General features: G+C 39.2%; 1 protein-coding gene across 1 annotated transcript; it reads left to right on the forward strand.

Moving 5' to 3' along the window:
- Window positions 1-421: 421 nt before the first annotated feature.
- On the forward strand, window positions 422-16,416 carry mrpl1 (mitochondrial ribosomal protein L1). The gene is made up of 9 exons (XM_033618744.2): window positions 422-554; window positions 2,261-2,369; window positions 2,636-2,891; window positions 5,457-5,540; window positions 5,883-5,954; window positions 7,554-7,665; window positions 7,797-7,897; window positions 9,718-9,799; window positions 16,267-16,416. The coding sequence occupies exons 1-9, from the start codon at window positions 524-526 to the stop codon at window positions 16,362-16,364; spliced, it is 945 nt and encodes a 314-aa protein (XP_033474635.2). The 5' UTR covers window positions 422-523; the 3' UTR covers window positions 16,365-16,416.
- The last annotated feature ends 4,446 nt before the right edge of the window (window positions 16,417-20,862 follow it).

Raw genomic sequence — 20,862 nt, forward strand, 5'->3', positions numbered from 1 at the left:
TTAATTCAAGAACAAAATAAAACACAAGACGCTGTTTCCACTATGAGAAAATCCCAGTGTGAGCGTAGCATTTCCTGGTTTAGCTCAAAGCATGACCAAACTCCTTTTAAATCTCAATTTAATATCAAATAGAAAGAAAATTAGCTTGCCATTAATCGATTCGTGTATCCTTTTACAATATATAGACACCACTGGAAAATTCGGCATACATTTCCTCAAGCTAAACTTTAGTTTTATGGATTTCTGTCTATATTTTGGAAGTTGCTAAATGCTCATCTAAGTCAAACTTTATTATATTTACTTAGCAAGTGAATTCTGGTGTATCAAACCTATCCCGAATATAAAAATGGACCCGAGCAATTCCACATAGTAACTTAGAATTTTACTTAAGTATTCAGCATTTACCAGTAGTGAAGATAATCATAGATTGGCAGTTTTTGCATGGAGGTTTGGTTTGTACTCTCCAGGCGGAACTGTTTAGCACGTACCGCTGTTTCCACACGGAACAGCGTCATTCCCAGACATGGCAACCTGCACGCGGAGTGTGTGGAAAGGTCAGATGTTTATGTGTAATTTACTTTATTCTAAGTGACAGTAAACATTCACATCATGTATTTAATAAGAGAAGTGCATGCTCTTTATTTCAGGGTTCCGCTTTGGCTCCTCGTCTCAGTTAACAGTCATTATAGCCTGTTAGCTTACGTGTTACTCCGTTAGCTAGCCATCCTTGTTAACGAATACAGCTACCAAAACTGTGTTAATTTTACTGTTCCCTTGCGTATCGACGATTTCCTTACATGGAGACACATCACTTAAGATCATATCTGAATTACTGGAGTTCTACATTGGATTCGGCATTAATATAATTAACAAGGGGTGCTTTAATTAAATACTGTTAACCGTTTTATTTCAGAGCGTCCTTGACATTACACGTAGTAGTAGGCGGTGACAAGAAGTGGTAATGACTTCGAAAAGTCGTTATTTAGTTAATTTAAAGTGCTGCTTAGATGTTTATATGTATGCCGAAACGAAGACTTACTATTAATGAGTAAATCTAGTTTTGAAGTAATGTTATTTTGCGTATTTATTTGTACTTAAAAGCGAGGGTGTGTTAAATTTTCAGATTTCTGAACGCAGTTTCGTGCAGAAAATATAATAACAGGAAACGTCCAATGTTGTGGGCTTTATAACCTGCTCCGTGTCGAAAAGAGCTGTACTGTATGTTGAAAAAACAAACAACAAACAAAAACAAAGAGCAGTAATACTGAAAACTGTATCTTCCTGTTGGTTACACTTAAATTGTGCACATACTGTATATGTCAGAGAGGTATATTATAGATACTGTGTTTTGCACGTCTTTTCATTTTCATTGTATTTTTTGATATTTTATTGTAGTCTTGCTGTTATATATATATATATATATATATATATATATATATATATACACACACATATATATATATATATATATATATATATATATATATATATCTTATTCTTGCCTTGTAGTACTTGCCTCAATTTTTATTTTCCCTTATTATGCTTATTGTTATGCATCAATACATCAAAGTAGATTCCTTGTACATTAAACCTACCAGTAAATTACCTCAGTGCTGATTCTCGATGGTTTTGGATCGGTCTCTGCGTGCCTGTGACTAACCACAACACTTCAACAAATTAAAACCTGATTAAATAAATTGCTTTGCATCCTGCACACAGTCTGTGAAGCTCAAACAGACCTCGCCGACATGAGGCAGATTTTCCCAGCACACATCCCTGCAGGCGTCCTGAGATTTATTACTTATAATTAACAGCAGGATTTATATTCTCCCACAGACTCTGAGATTTTTGGGAAAGTGCTTTTGATGGTGAACTTAAAAGAGGCACTGGTGGCGTGTTAACTAGTGTCAGTGGACAAGTTGACACAAGTATTTACATTTGCCAAGCACATTTTGTTTTGCAAAACAGCAAGCTCTCTGACATAAAGATAAAATTATATTGGCACAGGCAGATATTCGTCCGCAGCCAATAATTCCAACTTCATGCAAATGGCACAAACATTAGATGCAGTCTGCTTTAGTCTCGCAGACATAAACCCTGACACATACACTTTGCAGGGGAGGTAACATCTCTATCTCTGGTATACAGTTTCATGTTGTGTGAGAGAGAACAACATCTGCGTGTGTTAAATGGAGGATGTCATCTGTAACCCAGCTCTGTATGTTTTCATTTCTCAACTGCTTTTTTTTCTCTTTTCCAGTTTTAGCAGGATGTCAGAGGCAGCTGTTGAGAGCCGGTGCTCCTGCCTACACCGGCATCTCACCGACTGCACAGAGGTATCTGCCCATCAGGACTTTCGCAGCTGTCAAGTGAGTTTACAAACCCTCAGTTTAATAAAACAAACTTTCAAGATCTTCCTCCAGAGAGTCTGACTCTGGAGCTGTTTTTCAACACCATTCTGCTTCACCCTGCAACACCTTTGCACATTATGGAGCTGCCTACCAGTACAAGCTTGTTGTTCACTTAGTAGATAGAAATGTCACCATGTGCAGTGACGTATAAAATCAAGAGCAGACAGAGGTAGGCTTGATGACCTGATACTTCTCTGTTCAACATCTCCCTCATTGTTTGTCAGGGCACAAAAGGAGGAGGACACAGAGAAGGCGAAGAAACCAAGGGTGGTCATCGATGACAAAGACAGACATAAGCCTTTCGGCAAAACAGCGTGGGCGCCCGTGGACGACGTGTATGTTATGAGGTTCTACCCCCAGGTGATCTATGACGCAGGAGACGCCATCGACATGCTGAAGAACTTTCAGAAGTTGGACTTCACTCCCCACAATCAGCCTGTTTACATCGATCTGAGGCTAGACATGAAACTGGAAAAAAAGGTAACAACAGAGTGAATGGATGAAGAGATTTGAAGAGTTGTTTTGCTGTGAAAGTGTTTTTAGGGGGCAATTTCGCTTCTATCAGACAGGAAACAGTGAAGCGCTGAACAAAATGAGGTGAGAGAAATAGGGGAGGACGTACAGCAATGGCCCCTGGCCTGACTTGAAAGGTTATGTAGCATCTTAATGTCTGGGTTATGGTGAGAAGAAGTGGTTCCTGCGATGTGTTGTCCAACCATGTCGGAAATCCAAAGTATTTATGTCGGTTCTGAAAAGCCACACCAGAAGGCAGAGTGGATAGCCAGCTGTCAGAGGGGACGCCATATTGTTAAAATATGGTGATAACACCGTACACTTTCAGACAGTCTCTCCCAGAAGGCAGTCATAGCACTCAAGTGACAGAAATAGTTGTGTAACAAATGAGAAAAGAGAGAAACTCCTGCTCTTGTCTCATCTCTGCACAGCTCACCAATCACATTGTGACGTGTAATAGTTTGTTGGGTAGTCGGTTTAGTAAAGCAGCTCTCACAATTTTGACTTTGGAAAAGTTTGGGGGTTTATAAGCTATTCAACCATCCAACAAGAAGCTGTGGTGATGCATACAGTTATCTCAATCCTCAAAGGTTTCATTTACACTAATATTTTAACACCTATTGATATAAATGGGGTGAACAAAACAGCAGAAACATCAGCTCAGGTTTTAATTATTACATATGCACACCGAAGTTAATAATGCCAAGGGTTTTGTTTTTGTGCAAACCCAAATGGAACTATTATACACATACAGTATATTCCTATATTTCAGCTGCTCTGCTATTTTATGTCTTAGATTTTAATTAGTTTGTGTTGCACTTACGTAATTTTTCTTATGTATTTTATATGTACACCAACCAGCCACACCATTAAAACCAATGACAGGTGGAGTGAACAGTGAACAGCTTGACACAGTGCAATCTCCTACTAGAAAACCCTTGGTCCTTGCAATTATGTGGATGCCACCTGACACACACCACCCACCCAAACACTGTTGCCGACCAAATACCTCTCCTCATGGCAACCCCCTAGGAGGACAATGCGCCATGCCACACTGCAAAAATGGTAAATGGACCTGCACTTGTATAGCACCTTTCTAGTCTTCCTACCACTCAAAGCGCTTTTTACACTACGCCACATTCACCCCTTCATGCACACATTCACACACTGGTGCTGAGGCTGCCATACATGGTGCCACCTGCTACCCAGTAACCATTCACACACTCACACATCGACGGAACAGCTATCAGGAGCAATTTGGGGTTCAGTATCTTGCCCAAGGATACTTCGACATGTGGACTGGAGGAGCCGAGGATCTAACTGTAGATCTTCTGTTTGGTGGACGACCCGCTCTTCCTCTGAGTCACAGCCGGACTGCTCAGGAATGGCCCGAAGAACAGGACAAGAGCTCAAAGCGTCGACTTGGCCTCCAGATTCCTCTGATCCCAATCTGACTGAACATCTGTGGGACAGAATGGTTCCCCACCTCACAACCCACAGTGCTCAGATGATCTGCTGCCAGCACCCTGGCGCCAGACACCACAGGACACCCTCAGAGGCCCTGTGTCCATCTCTCACAGGTCAGAGCCAAGTCCAATCCAAGGAAGACCCACTATGGATTTGGGGTACCTTCTGGAGTACCAGCACGTCCTACAAATCCTCAAGCAGATTAGGATGTTGAGAATTTGGAGGCCAGGTCGACGCCTTAACTTCTGTGTCATGTTTCTTGAACCATTCCTGAGCATGGTGTGGCATGTGTTGGGTAGTGGACCCAAGGTTATCAAAAGAGAAGATTGCACTGTAACAAGATGATCTGTTATTCACTTCATCTTTCAGTAGTTTTAATGTCTTGGCTGATTGGTGTATGTATCTTTAGGAGCACAGTTGAAGGGAGTCTGAGATCTGTTATTTTCCTTGCCAAAGACTACGTCACTGTAACTGTTGTGCACTTGACAAAAAAGAACTTAAACGGTTGGGTTATATACCGAAATTGTCACATCTGTATTGCTATACCGTGTCTGCACTCAAAGCTGGCTCTCTGGAGTGACTTGGTGAGTTCTGCATCTTAACAGCTCTTGGCTCCTCTGAATTCACTGGTGTATATCCATTAATCCACCAGTCTGAGTGATATTTCCTGCATCAGTCAACCTGAGCAGTTTTGGTTAATCAGCGAAAAACAGAGAGACACAGAGGAATAAAAACCTCATGAGTTTGTTTCCACATCACAGAGCTGCAGAGCTGCTGTGTTGTCCAGACAGCCCACATGAGACAGACTTGATCACAGCCTCGCTCTCATCTGTCTGTCTCTGCAGAACCATGCAGAACCAATGTTCCTTTGCATAATGAATTAAGAACACTCCAGAGAAATGAAAAATTAAAGTGGCAACGGAAGAGATTTAATACTTGATTATCTGAGCTTTCTCTTTGATTGACATCCCTCCTTCTTCTTATCTCTCCTGAATCCTTTTATTTGCTGGAGCATGCTGAGGCTTTAAAACTCTAATAATTGAATCTTTTTTTTCCTCCTCACAGAAAAAAGTCGACCCCTTTGTCAGCACGTTGACCTTACCGCACCCCTTCAAGACAAAGATAAACAAAGTTTTAGTATTTACTGAGGTAAAAACTTTTATTTTTCACCCCCTCAGCCTCACTGAATCTTAATTTCATAGCCAATTGATTACCTGCTGTTGATGAATTGCTTTAATATTGTCTGAACATGATTCAGATGTGCAGCAGCACCTTTTTATTTGTCTGTAATGAATGGGCTCGGGTGTTTTGATCACGGAATCCTACAAGCGGCATTTGATTAATATTCCTGTCGAGGAGCACAGGTTGTGGGTTGTAACTTAGATGTTGCATGTTAACGACCATAATGAATGGGACTGGTGGGGTCTGCCAGACTTTGACACACCCCACATCAGATTTAAATGGGTGACGTTGTTCTGGTTTTCTCTGCAGGATGCTAATCTAGTGAAGGTTGCCCAGGAGAACGGAGCGATGTTGGCTGGAGGAGTAGAGCTCATGCAGCCGGTGAGTCGGTTTAACTGAGGTGTATTTTACTGTAGGTTCAGATCAAGTTTATTAGTTCATCTGGAATTTATTTTAGCAGTATGATTGTAAAATCTTGTTACAAAGCATATTTCCCAAATCAAGCAATGGAAAGATAAAAACGAATAAAATGAGGCATTAAAGTTTTTCTTTTAGACATTTTTAGACTTTTGTCTGATGCAGTGTGTAACAGTGGAGCACAGCTCATTGCATTAAACATCAGTTTGATTATTTATATGATATACATATCAATATTGGTAAAGTACAGCTGTTGTGATATCAGTTTCTACCACATGATCCACTCCTGTTCCCTTTCGTTAAGGGAATGATCTTTATTCATCACATTACGGGGGTTGCTGGGGTGTCACATCAGTTTGTTTTTTTTTTTTTTGACCCTTGCTGAAGCTACAGATATTTCTCTTTGAGTGACTGGCAGTGAATGCACGACCCTCCCTCCACCGTAAATTAATTATTAGATGTCAAAATAACAGTTAAAAGTTGAAGACGAGATTCTGAAGTTGAAAAAAGGCATCGTTTTTTGCAGGTTAGTTCATGCTGACGGTTTAATTTTGAGATGAGACGTAGAATGAGTTGATTTTGATGAAATATCACTATTTTAAGCTCAGATTTGATTATGTTTATTTCTGACGGAAACATTTGTCACACATGATGTGTTCAAGAACAGCCGTAAATCTGAAAATCTAATTTCTGTTTTTATAGTTTCTTTCTTTGATAAATAGTGCAAGTTCTGTAATCAGCAGTGAAAGAAATACAAAGTACAATCATTTAAAGTTGTATGTCCCTTTCCTAGGCCAAAATAAAAAACATACGTCCCCTCTCAGTGCTTAAAAAAATGTCTAACATGCTTCTCACATTTTTCTCATAAATAACAAACGGTCCCTAATATATTTCTTATAGAGACCTTTCCTGTCACTTTCTAGCTGTTCTGTAATAAAAGGCAAAGCCCTAAAAAATAATCTTAAAAGAAAATGTTTTTGCACCCACATAACCGCGGTGGTCAGCTTTACGTCCATGTGGCGTAAATCTTATCATCCATACATATCTGCGAGGGTCAGCACTGACCACTATGTGGATGTCCATGTGCAGCCTGTTTAGTTTCACTTTCACCTGATGTTGGCCGTAGGAGGTCGGTAAGCTCACCTCCCAGTCCTCCTGTTTATAGCTGGGGCTGAAGCGAACCATCAATTATACTCTGAACATCTATAAACTATAGAGCCGCGTGTACATCCGCGTGACTCCAGCTCTTCTAATGCAAAAGTATATCCAAGCCTTAATTCAAGACTCATTTATCCAGTTGTTTTCTCAGTACTTCCTAAACACATGCATTTTCGCAAAAAAAATCTTAGTACTGGAGTGTGGCTTTGAAGAGAGCATTGACAGGTTTCACTGTCAGTTTAGTTTTAAGTCAGTATGTTCACCGTTATACAAAAAGGCATTAGAGAAGAACAAAGTTTTCTGTATTATTGATATACAAATGGTCATTTTGTAGGTGAAGTACTCCTCTAAGACGCCTCCTGGTGTCTTTAAAGTTTCATTCAATAACATTTTATTCACTTCCAGATCTTAGATGATGAGATCTCAGCAGACTTCTACATAGCAGTGCCAGAAATAGTGCCCAAGATTCTACCACTGAAAAACAAACTGAGGAAGAAGTTTCCAAAGAGCAGGAGAGGTAAGCTGCGTCTTTGGCAGATCGAAGGTTAATTTGCTTTAACTTGTGAAAAAGTCCTGGGATTCAAAACCTGCTTTCAAGATAAAGAAGACAATCAATTCTTTTCTCTTTCTCTCTCTGTTGACACTCAGGCACAGTCGGGGTCCAGATTTTGAAGATGCTAGAGTTGTTTAAAACAGGTCACGAGTACATGGTGGAGAGCAACTGCTTCGTCAGGACCCAGATAGGAACGGTACGTCTCAACAAACGGCTGCAGAGCGCTGAGTGGGATTATTATAGCTGATAGTGAGATGTTAGGGTGAACGTCTTTCTGTCATCAACAGCAGCTCAGAGGAGGCTTTCAGTGTCTGGGGACAAGGCAGTTTTACATTTTAAATTTTACAAGTTAAAGAGGAAAAAGTTTAGAGACTGTGGGGAGTGTTTGGGTTTATTTAGGCATGAAATACAATTTTGCTTCTACATTTGAGTTCCCACCAGGATCAGTTTGAATTGCAAAAGATTATAAAGTAGTTTCAAATTGCAAAAATCAGCGAGGGAGTTTCAGCTGGGGATGGGTTCAGTCTTGTTCTGATCAAAGCTTTCATACGTGTTGTACCATCTTGTATGACGTGGAAAACACAAAATTATTCACCATTTTTGAAAAGGAACATAAGTTGCTCGTCAGGTTCCCAGGACAAACACCAGCTGAAGACTCTGCATCTGTCATTGTCATACTTAAGAATACAGCCTCACAAGTTAAATTTAACCCTTTGAAACCTGAGCAAATTGCCTGGTGTCTTTCAAAGACATGGGAAGAAGGCAAGGAGCAAAGAGGGAGGAAATGACCCAAAAAAGTAGCAAGAAATTAGTAAAAAGAGAAAATTTAAAGCAAGAAAAGTTAAAAACAAACAAGGAAATTACCTGGAAAAAGAGCTTAAAATGATAATAATTCTGTAGCATAACTTTAAATATGTATTAATGATAATTATAAATATAGTTGTTACTGAGCTTTTTAAATTTTTCTCCCTAGATTTTTGTGGAACATTTCTTACCAAGTTGCTAATTGCCTTTTTTCCCCGTGTTTTTGAAAGACATTGCACCAATTTGCTCAGGGTTCAAATGTTCAAACTTGAGAAAGGCGTCTGAAAGCGGCACAAGAAAAGTGGTATCACTCCAGGTTTCAAAGAGTTAAAGGCAGCACATCATGACTGTAGTTGTATTTATCTAAAGGCTAGGCCTGTCATGATAAGTGTGTAATGGATTTATCGTATGCAGGGTGTCTGCAGGTTCTTTAAAATGTCTTAAATTTCATTTGATAAATATTAGGCCTTTAAAGTCAGTAAATAGTCTTACATGTGAATCTGTGAGGTCTTTATTGCCAGAAACATTTTATCTAGTTTATTTTTCTCATCTTTAATTTCTTTTTATCAAAATAAGTCGAGCTTCTCTGTGTGAAGTCCGCATTTCTGATGTTACAAATCTTAAAAACCTGACATACCTTGTGATCAAAACACAGATTAACCTAACTCACTCTAACAACCATATTTCTTCATGAAACCTACCTCTGCGTGGGACCCCATATACACCACTTAACTTCATACTTACCTGCAACGCTTGAAAGAGAAAAGATGATTTGTCCGAAAGAAAATTAGTCTTAAATTTAATTAAAAATTATCTTGAAAAGGTCTTAAAAATCATTTAACATATAAACATAAATTCTGGCAGCACACTGGCTAAACTTTCTAAAAATTATTTTTACTTTTTTCATATTCTAATTGTAATGTCTGAATATTCCTAAGAATAAAAAGTTCATTGCTCTTTGAAAGGGTGTACCTGCATTATTACACAATGGTTTTGTCATCATATCAGTGGCATGAAATGGTCTCAAAATGACAGTTATATTGTTTATCCCAATTATTTCTGTGACAATTCATCGTGCAACAAAAGTAGTTATTGTGACAGGCCTACAGCAGCAGATTTTAGAAACAAAAAATGTAAAGGTGAGACAAGACCAGGAAAGGCATTTTGTTTGGTTGCAGTGTTCATATTATTTATTTTCTCTCCTCTTCACAGCTCGACATGCCCAAAGAACACATCTTTGCCAACCTGCAAACTATCCTGATTGATGTTTGCTCCCACCGACCAGCTAAAATGGGTACGTTCACCAACACCAGCCAATAAATCACAACACAAACACACATGACTTTGTGGCTGCTCTTCTTCTGTCAGCAGCAGCTGATAAACTCCCTCTAACTGTTTTGACAGCTCTTCAAGATAAAATAACACGTTGCTGATTGATTTTTATTCGCCACAATGGTTGTTGGAAGAAAAAAGCCTTCAAAATGTGCCAGTTTTTATCTGCTGGCTGGTTTTAGTTTCCCTCCCTGGTTCAGATTACAGCTCCTCAGTCAGAGTGATGGAGACAGCAGGGAGACAACACGCCAGCCAGGCGTTATGACTTTTCCAGGCTTATTGATGCATTTTCTAAATCAAGTGTTCTGAACTTTTTTACCCCAGAAATGAGAGCGAGTAGTCCAGTCAGCTTTTATGTTCTTAGGTGGATCCAGAGGTGGAAAATTAAACCATTTCATTGAAAAACAACTCAAGTTTTCATCCACATTTTGCTTTCTTGCTATAGTTTGCATTAAATTCCCACCAGAATCACATTGTTATTATTATACGGTTTCAAATAAATCTTCATTGGACTGCCCTGCCACTCAACACTAATGTAACACTGGCAAGAAATAATGTGAACTTTGTTCACTGTGATGGATCACACAACACTGCTAATTGATTTTCATAATGCACAGGACTGAATGGAAACTAATGGCTCCATAGCTGTAAAGCATGCATTCAAAGACAGTCAGCAAAAATATAAAAGACACAAATAGTCAAAGAAAACTTGGAGAGAAAGAACAGTTACGGCCCCTTAAACACTGAATGAATATGACCCCAGATTGACCCCGATGAGGCAGCCGGGACTCATCTCAGTGCTGCTATAAACTGACTGTATTTTTGGGATGTTGGAGTTAATTCATTTGTGATCTTCTGTACATTTGCTTCACTTTCTGTTCGATAATAAGACGCTGAGTGTAATCATCAGCTAATGGACCCTCATTAGAGGGAGAGGCTTAAATGATCTACAATATAATTGATTCTGAGCCTGCTAAATAAAATGTCATTAACAGAGCTGAAGTAAACTGCAGAGCTTTCAGAAACGCTGATGGAGGATGCTTTAAAACCAACGGCCCTTTGTGACCTGAAACTTCTCATATCAAGAAGTCTTTACTTTCCCATCTATCTTGGATCTCTCTCTTGAGCACGGTGTTGCCACTCACACATTTGTCTCTTCAGCCGGCCTCTGAATAATGGGTTTCTTGCTCCGATATTCTTCCTGTCGGGGCACAGATTGTGTTCTGACCCGAGTCATATTGGAAAAACAGGTTTGTTTCACCAAAGTTTTTTATCAAACAGCTCCCAGATTTGGACTAAACCATCTCTGTGGTTCTTTATCTCACAGTGACACCTTTGAAAAGATCAATCCTGGTTTTTCTGCTTAAAGGGTGGCACCGTCATTTTCTTTTTTTGTTTTGTTTTTTGAGGTTTTGATATCATTCTATAGTAGGACTGGGCGATATGGAGAAAATCAAATATCAGGATTTTTATTGAGCAAATACCTTGATATCGATAATGCAATGATACTGTATCGTTGGGTTTATTATTGGTGCTTTGGGCTGGGCGGTACGGCCTAAAATCAATATCACGGTATTATTTTGGGGGGATGCGGTGACGGTATGATATCACGGTATCGTCTTCTCTTTTTTTTTTTTTTTACACCTTAAATAAAACAATTTAAAAAGCCATACAAGTCTAGGATGGAAACTATTTATCGTCAGAAGTAAATCTGTTGCTAATCCATCTATTATTGTGTATTAAATGTTAAATAGTATGTATAAACGTTAGAGGGAAGAGGGAGGGCCGGCGGATCCAGGGCCCCCTTCTCCCGCGGGCCTGGATTTGGGCCTCCATCATGTAGTGAGGTAGGTGCGTGAGGCAGGCAGGCCGCCGGGCCCCGTTCTGCCGCTGTAGCCGGAGTACTGCGGTATGATGGTAACCACAAAAGCAGTACCGCGGCCGCCCAGCCCTATTGGTGCTTTTACAAAATATTTACAGAATGAGTTTTTCTTTTGTAAATAATCATCAGTAATGTGGATATGATGATTAAGTGGTTGAAGGTAAATGATACACAGCTAAAAAAAGTTCAGAAAAAGCCGTCACTTAACTGTAATGCAGCCTTTAAAACCAGGAAAATACAGCACTTAACAATATTACGATATCCAAAATGTTAGCCATATCTAGTCTCACATCACAATATTGATGTAGATACAATGCCCAGCTCTATTCTCTAGCTTCCTGGTAGTGTTCATAATGCATTCAAATCTTAAAATTAAAATTTTGCTCATTTGTTTTTGCTTTAAAATGCTGCCTTCTGCAAATTTTTCCCACATGACCTGATGTGGTTTTTATTGCTAAATATAAACCCCTGCTCTGCTGTGGACGCCACATTAATGTGGTTTTGGAAGTCACACAAAAACACAAATAAACTAAATGATTAAGGCAGTGGTTGACCAGTAACATCTAGTGATGGGCAGTAGTGTCTCTACAAGTGTGGTGGTAACATCACTACTTTCTGAGTCAAACAGCTTTTCAGGAGCAAAGTTGATCAAGTTGATGAACCGAGTAGCGCGGTTGAGAAGTGACATACTGATCTCACGTGTTATTTTCAGGACATGTTCATGTTCTAATGTCCCAAAACAAAGAAACGTTTTCAGTTAGGTCTGTTACTTTTATTGTTTATATTACTGTCTTTTATTTATTATAGTTTTATTGACTGAAAAATATACTTTGGAATTCAGTTTTTGAATTACTGACAGAGCAAGGGAATCGACTGAGCGAGGCAGAGACAGAAAAATGCATCAAGTAGGGAGAGGAGAGAGAAAGAGAGAGAGCAATAGGCCAACTGATGATGTCATGTTAGGGAGGACATGTCACAAAGGTTTCCAAAAAACAAAAAGAAGAAGAAAGTTTTGTTTTAAGTCTATTCTATTGCCTGCCTTTTTGTTTGGCTGACAGTTTTTCTGATCACTGAGAAAATGTTGATTTGACAAAGTAAAAAAAAATAACAGTAGCTTTGCAAGTAGCAAGTTACTTTTGCCATTTTATCGTAGCTTGGCTTGCTGCATTCCTCCAGGGATAGCTTCAATGTAGTGAAACGTTATTTTGATGTAGAGAAGCTCGTAGCTTAGCTCACTGTTTTATATAGCTTGTTCAACACTTAACTCCCGTGTGCTGTGAGATAAAATGACTGTTTCTGTTCAAAGAGTCTGGTGGCTTTGTAGAGGGTGATGTAGCAGCTTCATTCCCCCGACAGGAAAGATTATCTGATGGCAACATTAAGTGGTAAAATCAATCCAAATATAGCGTACACTTAACGTACACTAAAGTTGTATTGATTTTTTTTAATGTGGTCTGTTTTTAATGAGGCTAAAATACGATTTGCAGCTGCCCCGTCCACAGCCACCAGACTCATTCGACAGAAACAGTACTTTTACTTTGCAAAACACAAGGAGTTGTTGGTCTACCGTTGCCTCTAATTAGCGCGGGAGGAGAGGCCATCTGAGCTGTAACCTACATGACTCCTCTTTGCTAACGGCTGAGTGGGAGTACCATTTGAAAAACACAGAAAAGAATGCAGAGAGACCTGCCCTTTGAATAAGCACAAAGTAAAAAGCACAGGAACACAGTGTTAGTGTTAGTCGAGCTTTTTAATGTGAGATTGTGCACCATAAACAACAGCAACAAACATTGTCCTTATGTAAACTTCTGCTAAATGAAAGAGCTGCTTGCAAATCATAATTTGTGTCTACATGCCTGGGTCACTTTTAATTGGAGTTTAAGAACCTAAATATAAAGAAAAGTTAAAAACCTAAAATGAGAAAGCACTTAGAGATCTTAGAGTGACAGATCTGACTCTAGTTACACAGGTGTCTTTTTTCAAGTAAGTGCAGCAGTTGATGAGCTGAAAAATTATCTCCCAATGTTTTCTTTGCGTCTAAACCGAAAACTAATGAGTTGTTCCTTGGCTCATGGCCTCTTCCTACCATTAAAAGATTGAGGTTTTTGATGTCATTCGAGTTATCAAACAAATCAAAGGTAACTTAAAAGAAAACTTTTTCCATTACGGAGCAGCAGCAGCAGCAGCAGGTCTGTGACTGCACGCACAGCTTCTGTTTAAAGTGCTCACAGTAAACTTGCACTTTTATTCCAGATGATCCCAGGGGGACTCTTCACAGCTCACCCTGGAAATGTTAATGCTCTGCTGAACCCTCCCGGCTGCAGAGAGCGTCCTCTGTGCTACAGTAGCTGAGTGAAGCGTCTCACTCAGTGACTCGTTCCAGCTCTGTAATTTTCATCGCCGAGCATTGAAGGCGGTGCGACGAGTCGAACCACCTGGGCTTTTCTGAACTGTCAGCGAAGAGTCCTCTTTGAGTTAGCGCCAGCAAACATTATGCAGCAGTTCAGCTCCCCGACAAGAGGTGCACGAGGGCTCTGGGCAGAATTTAATTTCCACTGCACCTTGTAGTCAAGGATCAGAAGATGTGAATACTTACTGTTAATTTAAATACCTGAGTTGTTTTTTTTTATTTCCATTAATGCCTGTTAAAGAGTCATTTGGACAGAAGCTAATGGCTGCAGCGTGGGCAGAAACAAGAGGAAACTGCACAGAGAGATGCTTAAAACAGAAAAGAGCACAGCAATGCAACGTGTGGGTGAAGGGGAAAGGAAATCCCCAAGGGGCTTATGGGAATTATTCATGACAAAAAGCACAACCATATGCTGATAAATAAAGACCTGAATGCAGGGGATCTGAGACAACAGGGAAAACAATGCTGAAACAACTATTTATAAGTAAGTTAAAAGTAAATACGTGGGAGAAATAAAAGACTGCAGGGAATTTAAACGTGTTTTGAAATAAAAGCGAGATGCAGGGTGTGTGGGTGAGACAGATTGAAGGCAGCTGTTTAACATAATCTCATGCAAACTGATCCTCAGTCTGATATGTATTAGAAGTCTTCACGCTTCTTTTTTTATTTTCAGCTCTGTTATCCAGGGAGACGCTGGCTGTTTTATGTTTTAAATAACTTGTCATAACATATTTTTTTATAAAAACTGGTGTCAACAGGTTTACCAGGAGATAATAGCATGATAAGAGAAGTTGGTTGAAGGTCTCTCTCTCTGAATGCCACGACAGAAAAAATTTCTTGAGTATAAATGTGTAAAGATCCCCCTCCGATATGTTTCGAGATGTAAAAAAAAGACTGTCCTTCAGATATTTATTTGGTTTTCCATCAAAGAGTTTAGTCAGTCATTAAAAAAAATCCTTAAAATTACACGTAGCCCTTCTCTCTCATTGAAAAAATCAGAAATGTTACTGCAGATATTAATGTTCAAGGTGTCTTCATACATCCATGCTGAGCTCAGAGAAACTTTCTCCTTTAGCAGATAAATGTGAAAACAGCCTTCTAGTCTCAAACTCTGAAATCATCCAAGTGAAGGAAAAAACATGTTTCTGTGTCGGAGGGACTTGAACCTGTTGGTGAACCAGTCGATAAGTTCTTTATTACAAAGTATTGATTTGTTCTTTAGATGGGATTTGTAAGAACTGACCAGAATGTGTCTGCGATGTTCAGAGTCAGATTCTTCTTCAGTCTTAACTACGTATTGTTGGTGCATATATTTCTTGACCTAATTTTGTAGTAACGAAATGTATGGTCATTTTATTTACTTAAACAGCAATTAACATTTTTCAATTGAGAAGTTTGGGAAGTTTTTAGTTCCGAGGATTCAATGTTTTGTTTCATATCACTGGACTTTATTTATTTATTTATTTATTTATTTATTTAACCTTTATAAACACCTCTTTTTCAAGTGTCCTGGCCGAGACACGCAGCAACAAGTTAGAGACAGAAAACACAGAACGAAAAATGCAGAATAAAAATCTACAGCTCTAAAACAAGCAATATAAAACACAAAATAAGATTACTACAAAGAAAAGCCAAAACGATGTTATTATTTACTAGAACTAAACCATAAAAATGCAAAAAAGAAACTACACAAGACTTTTGGATTGTTGGTCAGACAGCTGAAGACGTCACGTTGGAATGTGGGAAATTATAAAGTAATTTTTCTCTATATTTTTCTTAGATTAATCTGAACGATAGTTGTCACTATTGACGATAAAAAATGATGATGAATTAATAATGAAAATAATCTTTAACTTCTGTGCTAATTGTGAAGAGAAAGAAAGAAAACCTGTTATCTGAATTTAAAAGTATTATTATTACAAAACCTGACATCACCAAACCCTGACTTTTTGTTTTGTTTTCATTTCAGTCTGATTTTCGTATCTCGCCGCAGCATCTTTCAAAGTGTTTTTCAGCTGTAATGAAAAGTGTTTTAGAAATTTCCTTTTGACCTCACGCCTCCATTTCCAACTACATTAACACAATCTCCTAATGATGACACACTTCTTCCTCTTCTCCTCCTCCTCCTCTTCCTCAGGACCTTTCATCGAGCGAGCGATCATCGCCAGTCACACCAGTGAAGCTCTGTGGTTCAAGAGCGAAGACGTTTTACCGACACCAGAAGAAGAGGAGTGACCTGTTCTCACATTGTATATATTCACTGTATTGAATAAAGTGTTTGTTCTGACTTTGCCTCCTGAGCTCTGGTGTCTGCTGTTAAAAACAAAAACATCCCAGGAGAGTAAGAGGAGAACAAAACAAGGTGACCAGAACAGAACAGTGACTTTTATTAATAATGACCCACAGGAGGCTGCAGCCCATAAATCAGCTGATGCTGTGGTGTTTCACAGGACACATGGAGGCGCATCAAAGGTTCACAAAGGTGTGTGTGTTACCTTAACTAACACTTGTAAAATTATTTAAAATCCAGCTCTTTCCTCTAATCCAGATAAGGTTTGATAGCACAGTGTGTCATGTCTGTATTTACTAACATTCTTTTTAGATTATTTCCATTTTATAATTAAATGATCCTCGTTCAGTCAGAAATATCCTAACTTTGGCTGGTTCGTTTGGAGAGTCTTTAACTTTAAAAACTCAACTTGAAAGTTGATTTAAAATGACGCTGAAGTGTTTAATTTTGCTAAAAGCTGCAAACACTTTGACCATATGAGTAACTGTACACTTTAAAACTCTAAATGTCCATGAATGTAATGAAGAGCAGTCTTTTAGGGAAAACGTTTAGTGATGTCAAAGATGAAACTGTTTGGTGTAAATTAGAGAGCCCCTGTCTGATGCACCTGTGACCAATCTGAACTCTTCACAGGTGTCAGGATGTACATATTGTTTCTCTGACCTGTAGTGTTAATTTTACATCTTCATATTTTTGGTGTGAGTCACCGAGTGTTGGAGATATCCGCCGTAGAGATGTCTGTCTTCTCTCCAGTATAATGGAACTAGATGGCACTCAGCTTGTGGTGCTCAAAGCTCCAAAACACATTTTTTAAACTCAACAGTAATGTCTCTTTACAGAAATCATGACCTGGTTTCTCAGGATAATCCACAGACCTTGTTGTGAGCAGTTTCATGTAGGAACTATTTTCTTTCTACTGAACTACACCAGCCAGCTGCATCACCACTCAAAAGGAAGTGTGCATCACAAGTGTAAACCTGGAGACCATCCTGTTTTTCCTGGTTTGGACATCTTACTGCTACATCATGTAGTGACATTTTGGACAATAGCGTTAGTTTGACAGTTTGTGCTTGTCACTGTCCTGTTTCAACATGTCACTACCTCTGTACACAAATCCTGCTCCATGAAGAAATGCTTTCCCCAGTTTGGTTTCAAAGATCTTGACTGAGTCCTTACCTGAACCCCATCCAACACCAACACCAGCAACCTGATCATCTAGCATCCGTACCTGAACTCACTGGTGCTCTAGTGGCTGACAGAGCAAATCTCTGCAGCCAGGTTATAAAGTTTGGATATTTAGCAGAGATGTGGATATGAGTCACATGATTTGGACTCATGTCAGACTAGGATAAGAATTTCATGACTTTAGACTCTACAAAATCAAAAAAGACTTGCAGCTCAACTTGGATTTTGACTCATGACTTCACTTGGACTTGAGCCTTTTGACTTTTAATACTTGATACCTTACCCCGAGCTCAAAGATGAAAAAGTATGTTACTCAAAAAACTGTGTCACGAATCACTGAAGCTTTTCATTCCCAGCAAGTCGACACTTAATTCCCCAGATCCACTTTGAACTTATCCAACACTCCACTCAGGTTGCAGGAGGGAACTTGACATGACATTACTGAGTGTCAGCTGGAAAAAATGATACCAAAGATTAGTTCACCTACAAAAACTGTGAGGTGGTCAACAAGAAATGAATTGCAGTATGAAAAGCGTGTGGGTCTAAATTTATAGACAGAGATACAACAACTTTAAACAAACAAATAAATACAAACTTAAAAGCATTCACGATTATTGCAAATATATTATTACTATAATAACTGCTGTTAAAATGGCATTACATTTGGGGAAGAGTGCATTATGACTTGTTAAGCACTTGAGACTTAAAGTTTAGGACCTGCGACGTGACTCTGGACTTGCCTGTCTTTAAGTGTGACTTGAGTGTAAATTCAAATTCCTTTCATTGTCAATTTTTTTATGATGAAACGTAAAAACGAAATACTGTTTCATGTCTAAAACCAGCAAAATTAAAAGTTCTCAGTGCAGTAAAATTATTCAGTTAATAAATAGATAAATAAATCTAAAATAGAAGCTAATAAAAAGGCCAATAAAGTGCAGTCAAAAGACCAGGTGAGTCCATGTGTGCTACAGTTCAACAGTCTGATCACTGAATGATAAAAACTGTTCTCAGACCTGTTGTCCTGCAAGAGAGATAATCCTGAACCGAAAGACTTGAGACTTGTGACTTTGTCCCACCTGTGGAGGAAACCATTTCTTCATGGAGCAGGATTTGTGCACAGGGTACAACACTATTGTCTAAAATATCACTGCATGTATTGTTGCAGCAACAAGACTTTATTGCTTCTAAGGAGTCCAAACCAGGAAAAACCGGACAATCTCCACATTTTCACCCATGATGCACGCTTCTGTCTGCACAGTGATACAGTTGGTGGGTGTAGTTTGGTAGACAGAAAACAGTTCCTACATGAAACTGCTCACAACAAGGTCTGTGGATTATCTTGAGTAACCAGGTCATGATTTCTGGAAAGAGACATTGATGTTGAGTTTTTCAAATGTAGTTTTTTGGCACTTTGAGCACCACAAGCTGAGTGTCATCTAGTTCCATTATACTGGAGAGAAGACAGACATCTCTACGGCTGATATCTCCAACACTCTGCACCTCAACTGTCTAGATTGGAAAATAGCACTACAGTTAAGAGGAAAAATATGTACTTCTGATTTCAGAGGTGGACTGTCCCTTTAATACGGACATTTGGCCTCTTAATAAGTAACAATTACATGATTTAATTCAAGATAGGAGCCTAATTTACACCAAACACGTGGTCCTTTAGAGATCACTGAATATTCTCCCTAGCAGACCGTACTTCATCACATTCATGTACATTTGGAGTTTTAATCTGGAGAAATTAAAATCACATCTCTAGTATGCATATATTCAGTTTTAACAAGGTGTCCGCAGGTTTTATAAAGTAAAATCAAACACTTTGACTACAGTAATGCGTGTACCACAGGTGTAGTACCGCCACCAGACACCGGGAGGCAGTATTGACACAGCCTGTGCTGCAGCCTCCTGCAGAGATGAATACCTGCCACCTGTTGCAGCTGAAATCACCAGAAATATGAAGTGTTGCCAGAGGAGAAGTTTGATTTTCTGTTCTTTTAATATTTTACTCAATAATTCATAAAGACGTGCGGGGCCACTGACAACCATCCTCTAGATATAAACATATTTATTGATCTGTGTAACAAAGATGTGCTCTTTTATTATCTATAAAATGTCTTGCAAGCTTCATTACAGTGTGTGTGTGTGTGTGTGAGTGTGGCCTCTTGGGTTTGAGGTAGACAGACAAGAGGCAAGGTTGCAGAAAATGACTGAATGGCCTTGAAAAATTCTCATCAGTTCATCAGTGTCTCTGAGTCCAAACTCACATGTTGAAGACGAGTTGATTTATGTTGCTATAGCAGACAGTCTGAGGGGATCTCACTGGGGCCTGCGGGATGTCTTAACTCCCCCAAAATGCAAAGTTTAGGTTATTTTTTTCATTAATTTAAGTATAAGCTCCTCCAGCTGTTTTTCCTGAGCCGAACAGTGTCTTTATTAATTCATGTTTACGATTCAAAGCCTGAAGTTAAACCAGTGAATTGAAGCTTTAACTGAGAACTGTTTTTATATTAGCTCAATGTCCCTGTAGCTGCGTCCTCACCCTGCTGAGGTCAACATTTACCCCTTTAAAGATTTATTTTTGTGTCAGTATGAGCTGCTAACAACACGCAGCGTGTCTCTGGGAAGGTAACACATGATGTTTGATGTCCCTGAACCACAGCGAGAGCCGAGATGTCTTCTCAAACTGTGTGTTGAATTAGTATACAGACAGTTACGCAGCCGTCCTCTGATGCCGTGCAGGTTGATATTCAGTGTAAGATGGAGATAAGTTGGAGCTTTTATTGGTCCCTGTGGGGAGATCAGGCTGTTGCTGCAGCTAATGTAATAGGATTTGGGAGATAAAGAGAGTCACAATGGAAAGAGGCTGTGGAAACTGGAAACAATAAAAATGATGAAGCTGACTCCTGTTGATGAGCAGCCGCTTCAGAGAAGTTGTTGCCTGTGTGACGTTTACAGGCCTGTACTCTTCATGTGTGTTTGGTATCTATAGTGTTATTCTGATGATTCATAGTGTGAATTTATCGTTGTTATTCCAGACGTCTTCTGCACATCTGCGTGTCCTCGAAGATGTTTCCTTCCTCTGATGCTCCTCCTGAGGTTTCTCCTTGTTTACCTCCTGTTAATGCTTTTCTTTTTTTGTCCTTGTCTGAATACAGAGTCTAAACATGGAGGCTAAATCCCTTTGAGGCAGATTTGTGATTTTGGACTATATAAATAAAACTTGGCTTGGGATCTTAAAGGGCTCTTAAGAGG

The sequence above is a fragment of the Epinephelus lanceolatus genome, chromosome 9, assembly GCF_041903045.1.
Source record: "Epinephelus lanceolatus isolate andai-2023 chromosome 9, ASM4190304v1, whole genome shotgun sequence".
Classification (NCBI taxonomy): domain Eukaryota; kingdom Metazoa; phylum Chordata; class Actinopteri; order Perciformes; family Serranidae; genus Epinephelus; species Epinephelus lanceolatus.